The sequence below is a fragment of the Chaetodon trifascialis genome, chromosome 5 (assembly GCF_039877785.1).
Source record: "Chaetodon trifascialis isolate fChaTrf1 chromosome 5, fChaTrf1.hap1, whole genome shotgun sequence".
NCBI lineage: Eukaryota > Metazoa > Chordata > Actinopteri > Chaetodontiformes > Chaetodontidae > Chaetodon > Chaetodon trifascialis.
Window position 1 is genome coordinate 24,237,501 of NC_092060.1, and position 23,802 is coordinate 24,261,302.

At 42.3% G+C, this 23,802-nt stretch overlaps 1 protein-coding gene across 5 annotated transcripts in view; it reads right to left on the reverse strand.

The window, feature by feature from the left end:
- The window catches only part of fam13b (family with sequence similarity 13 member B), a 70,438-nt gene that overhangs the window by 30,979 nt on the left and 15,657 nt on the right, over nt 1–23,802 (reverse strand). For 3 of the 5 annotated variants that reach the window (XM_070963316.1, XM_070963317.1, XM_070963314.1), the window contains exons 1-6: nt 21,353–21,492; nt 18,404–18,613; nt 13,987–14,199; nt 12,006–12,183; nt 10,677–10,821; nt 1,105–1,232 (exon numbers count right to left, since the gene is read on the reverse strand). In XM_070963316.1, the coding sequence (XP_070819417.1) occupies nt 1,105–1,232; nt 10,677–10,821; nt 12,006–12,183; nt 13,987–14,199; nt 18,404–18,569 (830 nt within the window). In that variant the 5' untranslated portion in view covers nt 18,570–18,613; nt 21,353–21,492. Of the gene's footprint in view, nt 1–1,104; nt 1,233–10,676; nt 10,822–12,005; nt 12,184–13,986; nt 14,200–18,403; nt 18,614–21,352; nt 21,506–23,802 lie in introns of those variants that run through there. The other 2 variants (XM_070963319.1, XM_070963318.1) reach the window with 2 other exon arrangements.

Here is a 23,802-nt window from a genome sequence, read left to right on the forward strand (position 1 = left end):
CAGGACTAACTGTAAAAAAAACATTTGCAGGATGACGAAAGCTGTGCTTCCTGTTCCTGTAGATGTATTTTTGAGTTGGTTTGTTCCCAACGTCTACTCATTACGCAGAAAATGTGAGCGAAACTTCACATATTCCTAACCCTTTCGTTCACTACACGCAGCCTCTCTGTTCGCTTTAGATCTCTGGGTGTTGTGCTCGGTAATCAACTTAAAAGAGATCAGCAGATCAGAAGAACCTGAGGAGATCTGCATGTTCCTTCAGGGGGATTGAACTCTGGTCCTTCAGTCTGGAGGGAGACTCATTGTCTTGCGTACGTGAGCTCCTGCATGTGTGCATCAGACCTTCGACTTCTGGTCGGTTCGCAGCTACAGAACATCAACAGGTCGGAACATGAGCTCTGCGTCGTTTGTTGGGACCAAGTGGAAACTGCTAACTAACATGCTGTCAGACTGCTGAGCGCTGCTGACACTGATTACTGTATTTAAACTTGAATGCTAATAAAAAGAAGCTTAATATTTCATCAGGTGAGATGATGCTGGTTGACAAACATAATCAGAACCGCACAGATTTATAGTCTGCCTAATAAACACTTGTAATGACACAAGCAGTACTGAGAAAGCACTGTAACTCTACCCACGACCCTGACCTCTCCTGTGCCAAGACACACCTATTCTAAATCAGTCTCATTTGCCTAACCATTAGCCAGTAATGAATGTCTGAAAATAACCAATTATCTTTTAATCACTTAGTTGTTTTGCTTCGACTTTATGGTAGTTTTAGCTAAAACTACAGAAAAAACAAACGACCAAAACTCATCATTAAGAAAGTGAGTGTGGGAAAAGTTCACAGGTGTCACAGGTTCACTGCTGGGATCTTATCATAATGTACAGTAAGTCCATGATACAACAAAGAAAAGCTGAGCGAGACAAGCAGCTGATAGAGCGACCACATCGCAAACTGGCCTGATGGACTATTAGTGGATAACATGGAACCACGTCCTGGTTAATAAATGCAGTCCAGTCTGGACTTTTGTCACATGTCGTTCCTCCTCTCAGAAAAATCTGTCTCATATAATACGAGGATTTGCAGTCGTTGTGTCTCACCTGGCGGCGGGGCCGTCATCAGTGCGTGTGTGTTGTGGTGAGTCAGAGGAGGCAGGACCCTCGTCCCCGTCCTGAGGCAGCTCTTCACATTCTGCCTCACACCTCTCATCATCCAACAGCTCTGTGATCTGACGACAGACAGGGAAGGACACAAAAGGTTAGCGTCTGAAAATGATCCTTCTATAGAGACGAAAAAGCACCTCAAGACACTGTTAATTGTAGGACTGAAGATACAGAAAAGAGGTATTTCCCTTTCAAATCTAATCTGAAATTAGGCGTTTTTGTGATTTATTACTATAGGATAATGTGATTCATGGTTAATACACTCAAATTACAATTTTAAGAAATAATCTGGAACAATAATGACTTCAATTAATTAAAAATTGGATAAATAAAAATACAAATCCTGTATTCTCCGTATGTATTCTTTTGCCAAAAGTACTAAAAACACTAATGCCATTTTAAAAAAACAAATATCTTCAATAGTCGAAGTAAAAAGAGCAGAAGCAGCTAATGACGCTGGCATTTACCGGCCTCAGGAGAGGTCAGTGCAGAGGATAACAGTTCCTGTTCCTGGTCTTTCGTCCCTTGAATTACCAAGAATAAGATGGACAAATCACATTGACAAAAGGTCACAGAAAAGATTTGTTTCACTAATTTGGTAACTAAGTTGAGTTATCCTGCAGATTTCGAAGATCATCAACATCTTTGAATCATAAAAAAAAATGATGCTGGCAATTCATTATGACCTTCTGGGAGCATGAATGTGCAGTGCGTGCACATTACGCTTTGTTATGTAAGAGGTCTAAGTATAGATGGAGCTAATGAGCGACACATCGACACCACAGATACCGCAGTAAGCAGGGAGATATAAAGAGAAAGAAGAAATAACGGGAGAAGGGGGTGAGGGCTTTAAGTAGGGTTAAGTGGTATATCATTTACATGCTGACGGAGTGATGAATCCGTCACACTGCAGAGGGCTCCAAGACGTGCTAACAAACCTATTTTACTGCTCAACATAAAACCAAAACTTGGCAACAAACAATATTAGCCCAATTTAAATACACGTTGTTACAATCATCATCACTCACATTATAATCACACTCAGGAGGAGGAGGAGGAGGAGACACCATATTTGTGTTTTCTGCATCTACAGTAAGAACTGTTGGTGGAAAAACTGCTATACTTGCATGAGTTAAAACCTCCATATATCACATGAAGTTATGCCTATTATGTAAATGAGAAACGAACATCACAACGTCCTTTGTTTCAAGTTCCGCGCTAGTTTAAATGTAGAGGTCAAGTAGAGGGAGTGAGGAGGACAGGAGGATGGCAGAGGGAGGGAAGAGAAGGAGGGAGTGATGGAGGGCAGAGTGTAATGAATCTGACCGTAAACAAGAGACGGAAGACAGGATGGAGAAAAAGGGAAGGGAGGTAGATGCTGGGGAGAGAAAGGGAGGGTAGTAAATATGTAGTGAGTGGGAAATAGAAGTAATATAAGTGGGAAAAAGTCTGAAAGGAACAAGGGTGAAAAGGTCATGAACCAGATTTGTCCCCCTGAGACTTCCTTTTGCCGTTTGTCCTCCTTTCTTTTCTCTTGCCTCCTTCGCTCTTCTCAACAGCAACCCCATCTGCTGCTGTCACTGCGTCGTTGCTATGGCAACACCTCTGTTCCAAGAGCCCTGATTGGCTGTCGGGGAATTCTTGCATCGTCACATGTGCAGATCGGGGAGGATGACTCACGACACTCCTCTGTGTGTGTGTGGTGGTATAAGGTAAAGAGATCCTACTTTCAAGCAGCTTCAGCCTCATTTTTACATCTTTTCCTTTTGACCAGAAAATTCAAGAAGCTTTTCAAATTCAACTTAACAGCGACGTGCTCTCTGTGTTGGTGTGCAGCTAAGCAGAGACGCACCGTGACGTGCATCATCTTCGTGTGTAGGTGTCTGTAAAATGTTAACTGAATGTCTAAATGGTGTGAAAAGCTGAGAAACAACGGTTTCTCACCACGCCCTCTCACTCCAGAGCGCCGTGTACATATGAACAAAGAAACAACAAAACACTGACGCTGCCTCATTGTACTTGAGCAAATGGCAAAACAGCTCCATTTATCTTAAAACTCTCCCTGGGATCCATCTGTTGGCCGTCTGAGTCAGCCACTGACCGTCAGAGGTAAACTCGGAGCAATAACTCAAATGCACCACTTCAGATTTGACTATAAGTTTCATTTATATTCAATTAATTGTTGACTATTGAAGTCTTACTTTGATATATCCAAAAACATAATGACAATACCTTAAATGTGCTGAATTAAAAATAAATGAAATTATGACATTCATTGATCTTTTGACTGGCCATGAATGCATCACGGATATCTTGAGCGTAAATCACTCATCATAACATCCCTGGTTCAATTTCTCAATTGAAGCTGATCAACAGGGAATTATGTAGAAGAAAATACAGGACACACACAGTTGAGGATACGACTGCCACATCAAATCAAACAGAGCAGAGGAAAATAATCTAGAGACATTAAACAAACAGCTTCACAGGCAGAATAAAACTTTTCAGCAGGACCTAAGCGACCTTGATTCAAGGTCCAGTCTACATTATTATCATGTAAAATTCATTCAAAGCTATTCACTGCTAACATTAACGAACGCCACCATGACCTTGGATTAAACACATCAGCTGCTGAAAGCGTACTCTCTAACAAGGTCGCTGGTCAGTGATGTGGAAAAATTCCTGGCTGTTAAAATAAATACGTGTATACCGGTTAAAATGTAGGAGTTGACATAATGAAGCTCGAATGTACTGTCCAACTGTCCTCTGGGCAACGGGCCTTCATTCATGTGAACAGTGCTGTGAATGTTATCAAGGATCTGCTGAGCAAGTTATCAGAAAGCCTCTGAGGTGATGTAACAATATTAGAGGATAAGAGTTGTTAAATCCTCTGTCAGGATGACCTGGAATGGTCATTCACAGAGCTGAAAATATTATCCCCTGATGTAAGTCTGTGGAAAATTTTAATCATGTTAACTCACAAATCAGAGTTTGAAAAAAGGAGTCGCCGCGTGCATTTCTGTGTGTTATGTAGGCTTTTGATACACAAGTGCGTCTCTGTGTGGTGCGAGTGGGTGAAACGACAAGAACGAGAGCGCCCTGGAACAAAAGGTCTTGAACTTGGCCCTGGTTTAGTGGTCCGGTCCAGGTTTTCTGGGTGGAAAACAACAAGTCTGACTGACATCACTGGTTGAACTGTTAGTGGGCCAAGAACACAGAACAATGACACTGACTGCGACTGACATCACGATACATCTGAGGTTTCCAAGGTTTCTTCTGTATCCTTCTTTCATCCTGATGTTCGATAAGCACCAATACGGTGGGTACACTGTCACTTTGTGCAATATGTGCAGGTTTTTTTTTACTGGTTTCACCACATTTGACACTGAGAAAAACATCAAGAAGATGAACAGCTTTTTTCTCGTTTGGAAAACTTTGAGGTGTTTGAGATTCATCCAGCTGTGGAGAAGATGCTGAATCGTCAGGCAGATTTTGTTCGAGGGTGTGTGAGCTGGCTTACGGTTTTTCTTTTCATGATTTCAACCTTTGATGTGACAATCTAATATTTATGGATTTTCCCCTTCATTTTTTATGCTACTTGCTGCTCGAAGAAAACTTTGCATGGGAGGGATCTGAGCACAGGGTTTAATTTTTTATTTCCTTTGTTCTCAGCCTTGGTGTTGGTCATATGGCCCAGTTCTGCAGTTCTGTGCACGAGGGGAAAACACCAAACGACACGGACTGACGGGTCCTGTCCAATGCAGGAAAGCTGACCTACTGTAGGTTTGGTTGCAGCCATTCAGTCAACACCCAGTCTGTCATAATCTAATCACCTGCTGCACCAATAAACATGCTGAGCAGTCCACGAGTACACAGGTATTTTTCAAAACAGCTTCTTCTATTCGCTTTGGCCTTTCCCCCAAAGGTCAGAGGTCATAGGTCACTGCTAATGAAGCTTTTGGAGTTTCCAGGGTGAAGATATTCAGAAACTCTGTTTGCAGTGTTGACATGCAGAGAGAGGAAAAAAAAAGTTTTCGGCTTGTGGCGACAGAATGCGAGTCGTTATCTCCTGTGTTCACAGCAGGTGATGTGTTATGGCAGAAATGGCCAAAACAGTGCTAACATGGAGGCAGTGCAATGCAGGCTATGCCTTTGCCATAGTGGCATTCTTAATTTACCTGGAGTTGCAGGTAGCCTGAAGGTAATAGCTTTATTCAGGCTTCTGATTGGCCAGCACGGCTTTGAGTTTGGGGTTATGTCGCCGCCCCTTGTCTGGAATGCTTTCGACAGCGCTTCCATTGTGTTTCTGCGTTTTCATATGTTCAGAGGATAAAAACACTGAGATGCTCGTCGATGAGAGAATAATCTGCTCTCCTGTTCACCTGTCACACATCTCAGCCTCCTGAGGGGAGATCACACTTGAAACCAGAGGGTACTCGGGACACAGCAAGGCCTCCAAATGAGGAAAAAAAACAGATTTTCTAAATGAACATTTTAGCATTCAAGTGTCAGAATTTGAGCACTGGAAAAGGCTCTTTGTGTCGAGCTCTAAACTGCTGGGTTTCTTCTCTCGGTGTGTTCCCGTACTGTTCACTTCCAGCAGTACCGCTGGAGATGAGCCCTCTGGCCTAACGTTCCTGCAGTGAGTGGGCCGTGTGATCCGTCTCTCATCCTTACCTTCAAATGTGTTAGAGGCTGATTTACAGACACTCATATTCTCTCCGACTGCTCATAAGATGCTGTCAAAGTAAATAAATCAACAATGCGGGCTGTGTATTTCTAAACATTGGGTGAATAAAAAACTGTAAACATGTGTGCAGGTGTGTGTTCATGCTACATTTCACATCCCCCTGACTGTCCATGTAGGCCATCACCTCCGCTTTAAATAACTCCATATTCCAACTTAAATAGGTTATTGCTCCACAGCTTATCACTGTGTCTCAGGATCATATAAATGTATATGACCCAACCTATATGGGTCACCCTTTGTGACAGCCTCTGGTATTTCTAACATTAATCCATTCACCCTGGTCTACAGCACAGGACACGGCTATACATTCGCTGCGGCACCTGACACATGGCTTCACTCCAGAGGCACTTGACTAAGTTGGCAGAGATGAAGTAACAGGACACATCCTGATTCATTTATCTCCTATAGTTAAACTAACGGAGCTGGAAAAATAAGGCAGTAGTTAAGAGACTAATTAGTTAAGTAGACAGACAACAGACAGTCTGACCAAAACTGTGTCAGCAGGCCAGACAAGTCGCCACTAAAGCCCTTTAAAACATGGGATATACAACACTGCTGGCTTCAATTATCTGTAAAAGTGACGTTAAGTTAATGTTCCTTGTGGCTTTATTCAGACTTGATCATGTATTTGACTGTTGTGCCTTCTTTATAAAGCACTTTTAACAGTATTTTTTTTTGCTAAATAAATAAAGTTATTATTATTATTGCAGTGGATGGAGAAGAGAGTTCTCAGCTGCATCATACATTTTGAAATGTGTTTTGCTCACATGCTGTATGTAAAGCTTTTTGCTGGCTGTTCATCGTACCGTCAATGCAGTTGGTATGAATGAGAATCCAAAATATAGTGTCCGGCTGTGATTATGATTTTGTCCTGTAACTCAAGGGGAAAAAACACACAGCGTAGATGGGCCTGTGATTCAGCGGTAAAATTAAAGTCAACAAGTCACATTTTCTCTACAGTAAAGCAAACAGTGGCCCTGAAAACACAGAGATACAAGCTTATTAAGATGGGACTGCTAACTTTCATGCTGCCCAGTCGGTCCATTTCTAAGGGACATGATTCAAAACAAAAGACGCTGCTTTCTAATGCCACAGGACGCAATGCGGCTGAGTACAACTACTATGTTTTATGCCTGGTGTGCATGCTGAGAAACCACATGCTGACTCAACAGTAAAAGACATGGACTACCTCAGCACTGACCAAGATGATGGCACTTTATATTCTTACTGAAAACAAATAGGAGAAATGATTTTAATCATTTTCCACACTGAGTCCAGATATGCTGGCACTACAACGCTTCTTCAGCACAGCAACTGGTTTCCTCGTAGCAACAACAAGCCTGGACACAGCCTCGCTCTCACCTAAACAACAATTCAGCTGATTCCCATTTTGCCAACAAACAAGCCAAAATCCATCTTAACACGTCTCAATGTTGGATCCACACCGGCTTCATTACGTTAATCCCAAACATGCCATGACACAACACCTGTACTCTTCTCTCTCACTCTCTCCATCCTCCATGTTTTTTCTCTTTTAAACTGTCCTTCCATCTTTAAACCTGCATTGATTATTATTTCTGTAGTTTATACGAATTGTTCTAACTAACCGTCTTAACTCAAAGCATCAAGCATGTGTTTCCTGTATGACAGCAGGTGTGTGTGTGCGTGTGTGTGTGGGAGCTAATCCCCTTCATGAGGGTTGCTTCGCGCAGACAGCCTTCCCCAGTGTAGTGCAGGGGCTGGAGGTGTGAGCTGCACGGTTACATCATCGCCAGCGTCTTTTCTTATCCTTCCCCTCCCTTGCCATCTCTCTCCCTCACTCTGTTTTTCTCTTCCTCTTCTCTCTCTGCACTCTCACCGTTTCTCCCTCATCTTCCTGGCTTCTTTTTTCTCCCTCGACTTCTCTAAACCACCCACTTTTTTGCCCTGTCTCTTACGTAAGACACATGGATCAGTGCACAGATGATTTGTCTTTACAGATTTTTCTCGCCATCCCTCTCCGCTCCTTCTTCTGCTGCTCCTTTTCTCATTCTGTCTCCAGCTAATGTTACATTCTCATTCGTTTGACATGCCAGCCACTAAAACTGGGGACAATGGGAGACGAGGGAAAAACCAGGAAAGTTAAAGAAAGTGAATTTGGAGAATAAAAATTAAATTCAAAAAGTTGCACAAAGGAAGCTTCTACTTGAGCTCTCAATCTTATTACACTGAACAAAAATATCAATGTAACACTTTTTTTTGCTCCCATTTCTCATGCATTGAAATAAAAGATCTAAGACTTTTTATAAGCACACAAAGTCAAATTTTGCCCACAATGGTTTTAAATCCATGCTCTTGAACCCTTCTCCCTTGGCACGATAATCCATCCACCTGACAGGTGTCACATATCAAGTTGAAGATGTAACAGCGTGATAATGCACAGGCACATGTTACAAAGATCTGTACTGAACTCATCCCAGCTCCTGCACAGCCTGAATCCTCATCAGATGTCACCAGCTATTATATTTGAGTTGCTCTGGGTTGGCTTGTACTATAGCGCATTCGAATTCCTGCCAATACATCAGCCTCCTACAGGCCACAATCAATAACCTGATCAACTCTATGTGAAGGAGATGTGTCTCACCGCATGAGGCAAATGGTGGTCAGATCTGAACCAACCCCTGGATCAAAATTCGAGACAGTACACAGAAAAAGTCTTAGATCTTTAACCTGAAATCATGAAAAATGGGAGCAAAAACAAAAGTGTTGCTTTAGAATTTTTACATATCTTGGATTTTTCTCTTGAATGAAGGAAGGACACGACAGCTAGTGACTCCAGATTTCAAGGCAAGCTAAAAAGTTGTCTGCAGCAGTGCAGAGACGTCGGTTAAGAATACATCAAAACAGAGACAGAAACTGCAACAAAGAAGACATGAAAACAGGACTACAGCGGGCAGCTGAAAGTAACTGAATGAGTGACTGAATGCAGTTGCTCTTTCTCTCCTGGCTGGACTTTCACAATGACCATCTGTAGCTTTAACCTCAACATTTAAACACAATCTTTACCGTGTCCCTGCTCTGTTGGAGCACGTATTCTTAAATGCAGCAACGTGAGATACCGATCAAGGCTTGTCTCATAATTACTGTGTTCGTGTGCGCGTTATCGTATAATAATACAATGTAATCAGGCCACTGTAGAATTAAATGTGAACTATGCCATTCTTTGCACTGTTGGCCCAGTCATGGGGTTGTGTTGCTCGGCAACTGGGGAAATGCCTTTGAGTTTGTTTAGTCTGCCAGTCACGTTCTGTGTGTTCGACGTAAGACAAGTAAAGGAATGTCGAGTTTAACGCAGTCAAACAGCTGAGAAACAAATGTTTTGCAGATGCTCATTACACTACATACATGCTTAGAGTTAGAGTCAGATTTTGATGTCGACGCTGAAAACAGCTCAGAGTATTCAAAGCTCTGCGTGCCCTGTGCGAAAGGCTGGGTGCATTTGGGTGGGGTTTTTCCTTCTTCTGATGATGGACACACTTTCTAGATAACATCAAGGTTACTTAAAAACTGGTTCTGCGTGTCCTACTGCAGCTAATGAATCACGCTCAGCCTGGATGGACTCACTGCGGCTTGTTTCACTGGATGACATTTTCATTCCTTAATAGGGATTGTACTCATTTAATCCCCGTCCATGTGCATCCTAATGTAGCCTGGTAAGATTTAAACGTATCACTGGAGTCCAAAAAGCCACTTGAGCCACAAACTTAAAACCACGATCCAAGAATGAGAACATGCAGCCGACTTAATTTGATCATCTGCAATCACAACTGGAATCATTCAAATTAACGATATGATCTTATCATCGTAATATGATTCCACTGAAAGGTGAATATATATAATATCATGAATACTGAAGCTACATCACCAGTGAAAACTCACAGGTGAATCATATGAATCAGTGTTGACATATCCAGAATTTCCTATTTATCTAAAAATTATGTAAAACAAACTGAACTTACTTGAATCAATGTTTTACAATACTCAAAAAAGCATGAGGATCAAACATTATCATGAGTTATCCTCTTAATATGATAGAAATGTCAGTTCTATTAAGGAAATGGACAAAAGCATTTAGTGATGGCACGACACTTCAACACAGGGTGAAGGACTGGACGCTTTTCAGAGGTAAGGCCTTGTCCTCTTCATCAAAGTAGCTGTGAGTTTACCGTATCCTGCTAAAAGCTCGATGGCATGCTGAGAGTTTAATCTTCACTTTTTCACAGAAGGATTTGTCTGTTTTCTCTGTGCGTCAACCCAGAAAGAATTTCACCCCTGATCCCGGCACAGTGAAATGCCACATTCGACTGCCTCAGAGCCATTAAAGAGGAGGAGAGAAGACCAAGAGGGGAAGACAAAGAGGATTCTGATAAGATTTTGTAATTGGACTTCTTTGTCATTATGTCAGGAATGTTGACAGTGAATTCATGTATTCATAACTATCCTTTACACAAAGAGCCTTACAACAATGTGCGTACAAACAGTGGATTCATACACTGATTATATAGGGGGGAGAGAACAGCTACAAGACTCCTTTGGGTGGATGGGGGGGGGTGAGCAAAAATAGATAAAACATACTTAATTTATGCCAGAGGCAAAAACAATAGAGCACAGGGGGCAAGATTTGTAGGTTTAGGACTAAAATGAGGCATAATCTGACTAACTTTTTCTTTGTGACTGCCACATCTGAGGATGTCAGTACCTGTACCTGTACGGACAGTACCTGTTCATTGATGGAGCTGTAGTCGTTGGTGGTGGAGACGTCATCGTCCTCCGAGTCAAACAGGCCCTCCTGGTTGTCCAGCAGCTCTGCCAAGACTCTGCTCACAGACTCCTGGTCTCGAAGGTCTTCTCCTTCTGTTGACAGACTTTGAACAGAAGACAAGAGAAGAGTGTGTTGTGTTGGCTGGGAACAGTTACAGATTGCAACCAGCTCAATACTCTTTGCTTAAGACTCCCTTTTCAACCATGTAGAGGAATCCACGGTGGCTGTGAAACTGGTGAAAACGGTGGTGCAACGTGGCAAAGAGGATATAAAGTGCTCATTCAAAGGTAACGAAAACACAACGATTCTTATTTTCAGGTGATTAGATACTAATGAAAACATATATATAAATATCATATTCAGTTTCTGACACATTGTTAATAGATCCCCTCAAATCTTACACACTGATCCTTTAAATAACAACAATAGCTGAATAAATGTGTGCGTGTCAGTTTATGTGTATGCCACATACATCATTCCTGTTCTCATGTTCCCACTTTCCCACGATTTGATGACATGTAGATGGTTTTTACACCCAGGAAAGATTTGAAAGTGGTATTGGTTGTCGACTATTCTGTACTTTGAGCCACTATAAAGACTATGAAAGCCCTCTGGGCAGCAAGGGGCGCAATGGCTGGATCTTGTTGTTGTTGACAAGCAATCGCAGTAAAGAAGTCAAAAGTAAAGTCATGCCTGACTTAATCTGCACTGTGGGCCCTAATGCTGCAGACATGCAGCAAGAGCAAGAGGTAGAAAGAAAGCACGCCTTCTGAACGACTGAAGGTTGACAAAACTTTCTACGTTATGCCATGTTGCATAAATTTAAGGTATTAAGAGAAGAGAAGACTCCGCTGTCCTTGTAAGAAAGCGGTTGCGTTGTTATTGCAGTCAAACATTATCTCCAGCTCACACAAGCCTGCTATGGCTCATACGTACACAACCTCTCAGAGCCAATTGAGGACTGCTCTTTCACCTGTGCCCAGGTTGCCTAAAATTAGTTAACCTTTTACTGGCTGCATCTGAGACCTCATTGGTGAGAATTGATCGTTGTTGTTGGGTAGTTGATGACTGCTAAAATGCAGTAATCCTGAATGCCTTAGCAGAGAGAAGCAAGCAAACAATGCAGATGCAAACAAGGACAGAATGCAGGATAAATAAGGAACTCGTCAGGTAGAAAAAATGTGCACTTTGTTGCCCTTCACACAGAGTATCTGACAGCTCAGATTAGTTTGCAAAGGCACAACGGCTGTGATTATGAATCACAATAATTATATATGGGGATCTTACTGGAAGATGTCTGGCCCAAAGACAGCAGCCAGCGTCCCGATGTTCCAGCTCTCCTGCTGAAGCGATGCCACGCTGGCCAGGAAGCGGCACAGGAAACGCAGCAGGCCGTAGTTCAGCTGGGGAAGCTGCTGCAGGAGGTACTTCAGGTTTCTACACAGCTCCTCTTCATTGCTGTAATCTGGGTAGAACAAAGATTTTATTGGAAAGGGTGCTGGTTTATTATCATCACCATGAGAACTTGTACACTTGACAAATGCTGCAGTCAATGTTGGTACAAAACCCCTTTTCATTACTGTATTTGGACATACTGTGCAGTGAATAGTGGGTTATCAAGTCCTTTGTGTTCCTTCACAGTTGACCTTAAAAGTTCTTATCTCGGGAAAATATGCAGACAAAGATAAGATTAATGTACAATCCTCCGGGAGAGGTGAAATGAGGTGAAACAGGAGATGGCATTAGGAGGAAAAACTGTGGTATAGTCGTGACATTATAGAGTATAATAGAAAGAGAAATGAAAAACATGACATGGAGAGTCCATCCAAACTCCTCCACTGCTGTAATCTGCATGGCAGACAACCCTCGTCGTGAGAAGGAGATTAGAATAGATTATCTGTGAGGCAAAAGAGGACAGAGCAAAGAGGAGAAACAGAAACAGAGCAAATGTGGAAGTGGGAGATTTGTGGAAGTGATTATACTCCGTCCATTAAACATGTAGTACTCCACCTTTAAGTCAGAGCCTGGATCGGTCCGCTCATAAAACGTGTGCACGCATCTGCATCAAATTTGAATTGCTGTTGCTTTTTCCTTATTTTTCCAAATTTTGCAAAAACATCCAGATGGAAAGAATAAAACAAGAGTTCTGGATGGGGGGGCAACATGAACATAACCTTTGCCATAAGAGGGCAGGGTTGGACAACTGGACAAATATATCAGCTATCAGTGACTGAGTCCAGCGCTGTTTCTTGAAGTTTTGTCTTTATTTTGGGGAGTTTGAATGAAGCGTGTTTATGATGAGTCAACAGGGCAATTAAGGAGGTCTCAGTTCAGTAAAAGGGAGAAACTTGAATTTAGAAGATGTACAGTTATATTTTTCTGTAGTTTCAACCACGACGGCATAACTCTTTACTGTTTCCAACATTACCAAAAGCAGATTTACTTTTTCCATTTTTCTACCTTTCACAATAAAAGCCCTAAATATCTCTATACTGCTAACCAGTGAGAGGATAAACTCACACTGAACATTTCACCAACATGCAACTCAATAAAACATCTTACAATACATCTGAGAATACATCTCTCAACCTTAACTACACACACACACGCACCTGTGCAAAAATATTGGCAATCTCCAGCTATCAGGTTGACAGCGACCGGCTAGAAATTTTTAACACACTGCATCACATCAAGTTTTTTGAAATCTATCTTTACACAGTACTCACATTCCCGTACACTGAGCGCATCACTGGTTGCTCTAATCATTTCTCCTGTTCATACTGGACTATTATTCTTTAAGTAGTTAGAAAAACATGAAGAGAACAGCATGAAGAAAAGGGAGCACAATGACTGAATATCACGACAGGGCATACGGCCTGGTGTTATGAAAGCCGGTTTCTGCTTCATTTAGTGATCCTACCATCACACTGTGTGTTCACAGCTTAGATAACCAAAGTCCACATGGCCACAGTCATAACACATTAATGCAAAATCAACTGGTCACCTCTCTTGATATTAGGTAAGCTCAGGCTCTAAGCAGTACATCTGCAAGACCACCAATGGGATTCAGGAGGAAGAGTAAAAAGTACAAAGGGTGAAACAAAAAAAGCTCAAATTCTGCAAAACACACAGCAACTAACACACAAAAAAGAGCAAAAAAAGGAAACATCAGTAGTTAGTTTCAGATAAAAAGAAAGCGAGGGAGGAAAGAGAGCAGAGAGGAAAGACAGCATGGCATGGGGAGAGGAAAAGCCACCCTGTCACACACCTTGGTGTAGCTGTAGAATGTGTCCCTGTATCGCTGTCGGGATAACAGGCTCGGGAAGCTCCTGCAGGAAGAGTCGGAGCAGACTGACCGCTGATGCCAGGTCCGCCTCCTTCTCTAGCTCCACCTCCTCACCACTGTCATAACGCTGGCGTAGCCAATCCACACGCTCTGCGTTGCCGTTAACCAGGAAGAGCCCCTCAAGGTCCAGATGACCTGGTGACACAGAGCAATGATCACTTCAAATAATTATGTCAATGTTATTAACATGGGCGACTGACTTTACATTAAAGACGTACTGTGTATCCTTAAAGAATTTCTACCTGTATATAGAAGTTGATATATTGGGTGTAAGACCTCGTTATCTGTTGAGTGCCTTGACAAACTATGAAATTACAGGCTGTGGTTGTCCTGTATGGAGTCAACAGCTGTGTCCTCCTCCAGAAAACCTGATGGCCTGACTGAACCTGATTGGTCTCAAACTAAAAGTGCATTTAGAAGGTCTTGACAACTCAACTTGTAGAAGTTATTACCCTTTCTAAATAAATACCTACATACATGGCAAACATGGTAACATGGTAAATACGGTGCTGTCATGTGATATTTCTAAACATGGGAGTTAACGTAACTTATGTGGTCTAGAAATGTGGACTTCCCATGATCTGGCTGCTCAATTTGATGCCCAGCTTTCATAAGGACAGCATAGGAATAGAAGCACAAGGATCTGTGTATCTATGAAAATGCATGTGTGTATGTGAGCTGCTTCCTTATCAGTATGAAAAAAAGCATGCATGACCACACTGACTGTTACCATTCCTGCGTGCGACAACATCAGTGTTTGTGATAAAGAGAAAAAACTGATGTCAGTGGGTCTTATAAGGGCTTGAACCAGTTTTAAAACATTTTTTTTCATATTATCATGTTTTTCTTTCATTACATAACAAGCTATCTGTTCATCTTATATCATGTTATTTACTATGCTGTCACACGAATCTCCCGCAATGCATTTTGTGTGTTTTCTGCAGCTATGACTGATATTGCTAAATCTAAAATCAAAAACCACCTTTTTTTAGATGGATACCCACTAGATGTGAGCTCTTTTCCATTAACTCTTTGCTTATCTTGGCTCATGCACATGCTTCATGCAACAATGGAGAAAATCTACCTTGGTGTAAAAACAACAGCTGCCAAATGAGAATGCTGACCGGCCTGTTTGGGCATATTATTGTTTGGCTCCAGAGGAAAAGTAGTTACCCAATAAAGCTTAAAGGGCTCGGTATGCTTCAAACAAACAAGTTTGTATGGAGGGTTGCCTAAGCATGTTTAAAAGCAAAAGTGTCTATACCTGTTCAGAACGGCTACAGTCAAAGGCTGGCAAACAGCCGGCTGGCCTACAAACGCACATAACACAGCGCTCTCTCAGATAGTCTGTCCTCGCAGGAAACCATGGTGTTGCATTCGGATGTTCACAAGAAGCAACAGAAGCAGTTGTGTGAAGAAAGAGAAAAGAGAGCTTGAGAGAAGCACATTGTCTGCGTACCTGGCCAATCGCTGCACCAAGGTGGTCTGATTGTCAGACAAATAGCTTTTCTGCAATCCAACAGGCACTTTGTTTGAAGCATAGCGCATCTTAAGTGAGGCCTAAAGTGACTGACGAGTGATTATCGCACTTTTCCCTAATCCTGCTGCGTTCCCACTAATTGCTTGCCATGATGACTACTGCAGAAGACCCACCTTAAGAACCCGGGGGGGTTTAAACGCAGCAGGAAATGCTTCAAGGTGTTTAAGCAGTTATGTTGTAGCTTACAGAATATGAAAACTCCTGACTCCTGTTCACTCCCTGGTTTCTTGTCTGTTAACAAGCCAACGCAATGGTTTCGTCCAGATGTTCCGAACAAAATATCCTGCAGAACAGCACTCAGTGACAACAGGGTCCGCAGTCACAATCGGAGCAATCATGGGCATCACTGACGTCTTCACACATTTGTGTAATGGTTCAATTTAAATACTGCTCAGCCCTTCATAACACTCTGGTATCTACCGAAGCAGCCGGTCCACAGCTTTGGTCACCTTTAACGCTTTCCACTTTCATCATCTCTGTCTTCCATCAGATCACCTTTATACTTCATATTTTCAACACCCTGCGTCTTCTAAAACCTCAGACATCACACAAGTTAAATAAAAGAGACTAAGGTCTTTTCACTGGCTGAATAACTTCTGGACGAACCACTCTAATTAAAGTGCCAGCAGGGGCCCTGGAGGATCAGACACTTATAACATAACCTCATGTAGCCGAGTGGCCCCCTCCAGTCAAACAAACCACCAGCCTGCCGGAGTGGTTACCTGAGGGGACTCGAGGTGACTTCTAATAGTTAAAAAAACTGACTCGATGGGTTTTACAGGAAAAGGTTTGTCTGTTGTGACTGACAGTGCTTAATCCACAACAGAAGACTGACACACTTGGCTTTCTGCAGCACGTAGATGTATCCGGCATATGCAGGGTCGTGCTGATGTGAACTGCGATCTTTAAATCTGAACATTAAGTCCATATTGATCCTCAGGATACCTGCCATTTATCAATCATTGCTATCATGGAATGATTTATCAGCATTTCGTCTTCTTTCATTGGTATTTTTTACAGTCATCTGATGGCTTCTTCTGTGCGACAGTAGAATTTTACAAACGCATCTTTACATGCATTTGTAATTTCATCTGAAATGAGACTGACGGTAATGCTGCGCAGACCAGAGATAACGACATTTTGAGAGACGAGTCAAATCAATCTAATTGACTGAATGTATCCATTTCCCCAGCGTTCACACCAGCAACGCAGCCACAAAGAGGACAGACTGGTTAGGTGTCAGGCTGGGGGCTATATGGGCTATGTAACTACCAGCTAGCACTGATGGTGTTTTGTAACCAGTACAATTAGCAGCCAGATGCAAATAAACTCTGGCTACGGCTGCTCACTTTAAAAGCTTAAATTTGTCTGGAGAAACAGTGAAGTCTCCATTCTCTATGCCTCTCATCCCTCTGAGCAAGAAGTCTGACCTGCCAACCTGCCCCTCTAAAGATAATGACACAAGTCTGGAGCTCCTGCTCTGTGAGGCTTGAAGAAAAATGTTCCAGCGGGGATATTCGACTTTGGTAGTTTCCTCTCCTCACCGTTAAGCTCCTCTGTTTTCACAAGTGGAGCTGCGGTTGACACAACTGTTATGTAATGAAGAAGGGAGCGGAACGGGGAGCTGTCTGCCGGTGCATCCAGAGTTCATCTTATCACGTACGCCGGATCTCCACCGCCAACATATTTTGCTTTATCGTGATGCAAGAGCAGGCAGCAGCAGCAGGGCATGCTGGGGAGACTGGAGCATTACAGAAGGTAATCAGATGTAACTGAGCACTCAGGAGTGCGCACTCAGAAGTGATAAGTGGGGCACAAATGGTGGAATTTAAATGCACCGGGGCGCAATGACAGAGGGCTGAAACTGGCATTAGTAATCAATTTCTGCTTTCCCATTTCAATGTAAAAACAATCTGCAAAGCCCTGTGCTACTCTACTACCCGTACGACTATAATAAAGGTATTAAAAAGAGATTTTGAGCACAAATTCTATATTTAAAACTGAGGGCTCCAAGTTACAAGACAATGTGGGTTCTTAATGCCTGGAGGAGACGAGGAGATGCATTTTAACAGAGTGTGATACAAGAAATCAAAAATGTAAAAGATCTGCTTACGTCACATCCAAAGAGACGGTTCTCTGCCTCAGGCTACAGATAAAATTCACAGCAGCATTAGAGAAAAGATTCTGGACTTCGAGGATTTTTGTGGAACCATTGTGCTTTTGTTTCGCGCTCTAAAAGTGGGCGTTATTTCATTCAGCGTGGCCACTTTGATCACTTTCACGGGGAAGGAGCAATTTCATAAAAGACAACAAGTCAAAGCATAAATATGAATGTAAGTCGAATGAAAATGGTGTTTCGTGCAGTATTTGGTGACTATTCTGTGAATGTAGAAGAAACAAAGAGGACGAACATTAGAACACTTTATGGACTCAAACACATTTAGTCAACTATCTGCAAACAAATGCATCACCACAAACATGTGGGTGTGTGTGAGTCATATGAATATACAGCATCAAGACGCCGCTTTTACTGGTTTATTATTATTCAAATTGACCGAGATTGTTGCATTGGCATCATCAGCATTGGCTGACTACAGAGATATTTTAGACTCGTGAGTATTGATTTAATGGTAATTATTCCCATATGAATCATATACCAGAAATAAAATGATGTGAAACAAAGACCTGCAACCCAAATTTTATGAAATGATACCAAAAAAGTGCCTTTATTTTGAGATTTAAGCATCACTGCCTCTGTGTGTGTGTGTGTGTGTGTGTGTGTGTGTGCCCATCACTCACCGTGCTCCTCGATGTATTCGACGATGTGTTTCACCAGCGCAGGAACCTCGTGGCCACTGATTGTATGTGTGCGTGTCACCTCCTCCAAAGGAACGCCAAAAACCCGCGTGGTGTTGGCTGAGCTCCCGCCCTCATTGCCTGGCAACGGAGACACGCTCTTCCTCATGGCCTTCTCCTCCTCCTCACCACAACCCCGCCAAGACCTCACGTCTTCAGAAAGAAAGTCAAAAAGAGGGAGACGAGACAAAAAGTGAGACGGAGTGATTTATAAAATAGAAGCGCTGGCGGGGGATGCAGCCCGACACACAACATCACTTTTGATCTTCAGTCAGACTCACAAGCTAAAAAGGGGAGAAAACACAATCAGCAAAGACTGATGGAGAGATCCAAGGAGGTAACAAGAGGAGTGACTGAGGGACATCAGCGAACTCTCTACCTCTGCTGCTCACAAACAAACAAAAGGAGCACACCACCCTCAAACATATGGGAGTGGCTGGTTTACACATTGTTGCATGTTTGTGAACCTCCCCTGGTGCCTTTTAACCCAGAAAGAAGAGGAGGAGGAGGAGGAGGAGGAGGAGGAGGAGGAGGAGAGGGAGGGGAAAGGGAGGAATGCACAGCAGTGATAGAACCACAGGCAAGCAAAGGCATTTACACCTGGTCCTTCAAGGGGGTTAGGAGGAACAAGTGGAGGAGGAGGAGAGGAGCAAGTGTGCTAAAATGCAATCAGTCTACCGTCCAATGACCACTGCCTGCACACATGACCAATCAGCGCACTGCAAAAGGCTCATTCTAAGACTCTTTCAAAAATCTTTGATAAGTGAAAATTTCCTGTCCTGTTGGCAGATAATTTTGCGTATTTAAAGCAACATTTCCCAGTTTTATTGCTTTTTTTCTTGTTTTTGAGAGTTGAGTGTTTCGAAAAATGTGAATTTAGGCCAAAAGTGGATCAAATCACTTTTTAGAACAAGCCCTAATGACACGTCTGTAATCAAAGGACCAGTGGGTCCTTGTTCCATGTTTGTGATTAGCATGTGGGGAGCCATAGCAGGAAGAGACGGAGACAGATTGAAGGTTTGGGTAAGAGTGGTGGTGTTTCAGTCAGACAGGGATCATGAAGCAGGTGTCCCTCTAAATGAAAGGGGGGCTGAAGAAGCACATCAGATTTCCCCCCCTGTATGAAGAAGTATTGTATCGTGATGAAATCATTTGCAAACAAACTGATTATTGACAACATTTTTGTTGTGTTTCTGAGCTCATGTAGTAACATCCTTTAAACAATCATGTGTTCACAAAGTGGTGAACCTCGCTCCATCCTCGCTTGTGAACGGCTGAGCCTTTCCATGAAGTCCCTTTCACACCCAACCATGATACTCTCATCTGTTACCAATGAACCGGTTTACCTGTGGAAGGTGTTTCTGGATTCCACATCTTTCCCAGTCCTTGTTCCTGTCCCAACTCGTTTGAAACATGCTGCTGCATTTGGACATTTGGAATCAGGGTTTATTTGTTCCCACAAGGGATGTTCTGAATTACATAAACATGATTCAGCACAGATGAAAGTCAGCTATTTCTTTTTTTTTTTTTTTTTTTTTTTTTTACACTTAACTATTACATAATCAGTATTTAAATGTCATTGCTAAAACTCCCGTCCATACAGCATTTGTTATGTCCTCAGTCACCGTCACTCCTTGGCTCTCATGCGAAGGGGATGTTCTTGCCGTCTGACCCTGACAGCAGAGTGGAAATCAGTGCAAAGCAAGCCAGCGTCTGCAACAATCACTTCTGTTCAAAGTTTGACTTTGATGATGGCCGACTGGTGATTAATCTGAATGCAAACAGTGGCAGATGGTGTCCATGCTACCCATCGGGGGTGGAGGAACATCACCAAATGTTTTCCAGAAAAAATCTAATCTGGTTTTGCTCCATTTAAATTAATCTTACGTTAATCACATTTTAAGAGTAATGGCAACCGACCTGTAGATATTTGTGATATCTATTTCTATTTTCACTATCAAAGTCTATTTAGGTTTTGTTTTTCCAAAAATGAAAGTAGATCAGAATAACAGATTCCTATCAGCCCCAGAAACATACATTACACAACAGCGACAAAGTATATAAAGAATGCACTGAACACACGCAGGTGTGGCTCGAACAGACACACACACACTCACTCACACACATGTATGCACGCACACACACGCACACACAGAGTATAATGGGGCAGTCAGACAGGATTTTTCTGCTAAGAACAAAGTTTTACTTGTTGGAAGTGGTCAGCTGTTTGTTCCTCCTCTCACTCTGCTGATAACCAGTTTAAAACCAGTTTGTTGTTGCATTTATATTGAGTTTGTCATATGAGATGACAAAACAGCCAGTGAGGAAGTTTCCACATCTGCCGTCTAAGGCTGCAGGTTCTGTCTTATTCTGTCAGTGCGCATAATAAAATGTGGTTTGTGTCTTTTAATATTTGCACTTACAAGAACCAATGTGCTGAATCAGCATGTATTTTGTGGCCATGTCTATTTGATGAGCCTTGGATGTATTTGCTGCAGAGCTGAGCCATTTAGCATTTCTGTCGCAAAAATCACATTTTAAGCAGGTGAAACTGTCCAGCTGGAGAAGTTGCAGATGTTGATTCCAGCCTCCACGTCTGTTTTGAAAGGTAAAAACTGTTCAGAGGACAGATTTTATCAATCATAGCTAATTAACATTAATTCTGTGAACTGTGCCAAAGAACACTATGAAACTCTTGGCTGTTTTCGGATCAATGTGCTCTCTGTATGACAGAGTCTGTGCGACTGAACTCTGGTTAAAGAGGCAACAGGATGCGTCACTTTGAAATATGAAAAGACAAAGTGGGCTGTGAAGGCAAACAGAGCGGTGATCCCCACTCCAAACACATAATCTAGTGTGTGTTTGTGTGTGTGTGTGTGCGCGTGCACTCACCGTGTAGCAGTGAAAGTGTGTCCTATCCTCTCCTCCCCTAGCCAGTGAACCACTGAACCATCTATGGCTGCTTCAGGTTGTGGCAGAAGATGAGCCGGTAGTTCCTCATTGACGGACCGCTAATCCCTCTTGCAGGATTCCCTTCTAGCTACGCTGAGAGAAGGAGAGAGAAGCAAGAGGGAGGCACAAAGACAGGGAGATAATGACAGAAGGAAAGGGCAGAAGGGAAAGGTTGAGGGTGGAGACAGAGGTGAGGAGGAAGAAAAATGGAGTGTGTTAAGTAACAATCCGTGATTTATTTAGAACAATCTCATTTGCTGTTTTCTATTATAATACAAAGCGACGGTGTTTCAAGCTGTGCCACATCCAAAGCTTCTCTGTTGTCGAGCGTTTGCACGGAGAAATATCACACCACACAACGAGATGCGTATTACATCTGAAGCAGCAACAGCAGCAGCCGTTTCCTGTAAAACTAGTTATCATATAGATTTTATCACCTCTGCTGATTCTGTCAAATTCTGACACAGATATTTATAATTCTTCGTATTATTTCAGAATCAACAGGACATGAAGAGAAATGAAAGTGAAAAAAACAAAACAATGAAAAACTTGATTTTCAACAGGTTCATGTTGCTGCACAGGTCAAGATTTCTGGGAATTGAAGCATGCACATCACCGTTGTCAGTACTGGAATGTAAGTACATTTACGCGAGTACTGCAGTACAAATTTGAAGTGTTTGTACTTGTACTCAACTGACGGAAGAGTAAATATTTTGATAATGGTTTAATTTTTAATGCAAAACCATTTCATCTTTTCAGCTTCTCAGATGTAAGAATTTACCGCTTTTTCTATTAATTATTGAATTTTATTTTATTGAATTTTGCACTAGAAAATGATCAGTAGATTAATCCATAATGAAAATCAATGAGCTCAAAATGAGCTCAACCTCAAACAACTACGACAGCACAGTCCTGCCTTTTATTAATGCATGGTCAGAATAATGATAACGTATGTAACAGTATAAACAGTCACGGTTGTACTTTTACTTGCGCAAAGGATCTAAATACATCATCCACCACTGACAGCAGTGACTGCTTAATTACAGTTAATACCAGAAACATAATTAAGAATACTTAATGACCACTTTTGCTGCTACTGACTGTTTACACCAGGACAAAACTCAGGAAACCCATATTCAATGCATTTAATCAATAACAGTGCAACAAATCAAGCAGATGTTTAGCCACTAAATAATCCACTAAAATACCTTGACGAGGGCGACCAGTGAGACACAAAATGAGGGAAAAAGATTTCACTGCAAAGAAAATAAAGCTAATACACCACAGAATAAACATTCACAACCTTTTTACTCTAACATCATGTAGCTCTGGTGAGACGTGATTTAGCAGCAAAACATGCACGTCAAACCGTGACCACAGCACACCAACCCCAAGTTTAGGAAAGCTAAAACCACTTCCAGAGACGAAGGTCCAAAGGACTAATTTCTCCTCCTTTTGTTTTCTCCTCTCCTCTCTCTTTCCAGCTTCCTTGCCCCTCTTCCTTCCTTCTTTTCCCTCCTTTCTTCCCTTTGCTCTCCCCTTTATTCTTCTCTCCTCTCCTTCCTCTCTGATCTCATCCTCCGACTTCGAGGCTTGAGACGTCAGGTTGTCCTCCAGTCTGCTGAAGCCGAGGACCGAACACAATAATTAAACTGACACCGGTTCGGCTAGAAAGCTGTGTGTGTGTTTTGTGTGTGTTCTGCATGTCTGTGCATGCCCATGTGAAGTACAACGTGAGCAAACTGTCACTTTAAATCTGTTTGTGTCAGGTGTGTACCTGTTAATTAATGCCACTTCAGTATGTGAGTGTGTGTGCAGGTGTGTGCATACATGTGGTTGCTATATACAGTTTGTGAATGTGTGTGCTTGATGAAGCTGATGGGATGAAAGGGTGAGCGTGCATTGGTGTGTCCAAGTGCACATGAAGAGAGAAACCATCCTTGAGGGAATATGGCCGTGTGGTAAAATATTAAAAACACAGATCTACTTTTGAGAGCGTTTGAAAGGCAGTGAAACACATGAGAGCTGGAGAAGGTGAGAGAAAACCAGAGGGAAAATCACGCCTGTTTTTTGGGGAGCTTGACTTTACAATTTGCATTTTCATTTGTCCAAAACATTGCTCAGTGCTCAATAATGTTCAATGCCTTTTTTGCACTGCTCTGTGCAAACCTGAGCGAATGCATTTAAAGACCGTTGCCACACAAATTCTGCAGTACTGAGCTGGAGATGAATATGCACACACTTTGACATGCGCACATACAACTGGCTGAGCCTCGATAGGTTTTGTGCTCTTTCTCCTTCTGGAACAACTCGCTCATTCTCGCTTCTCTGCTCGGAGACACTCTGTCCTGTTACCGCTCTGTTTTTCTTCTACTCTCTTGAGTCCTTCC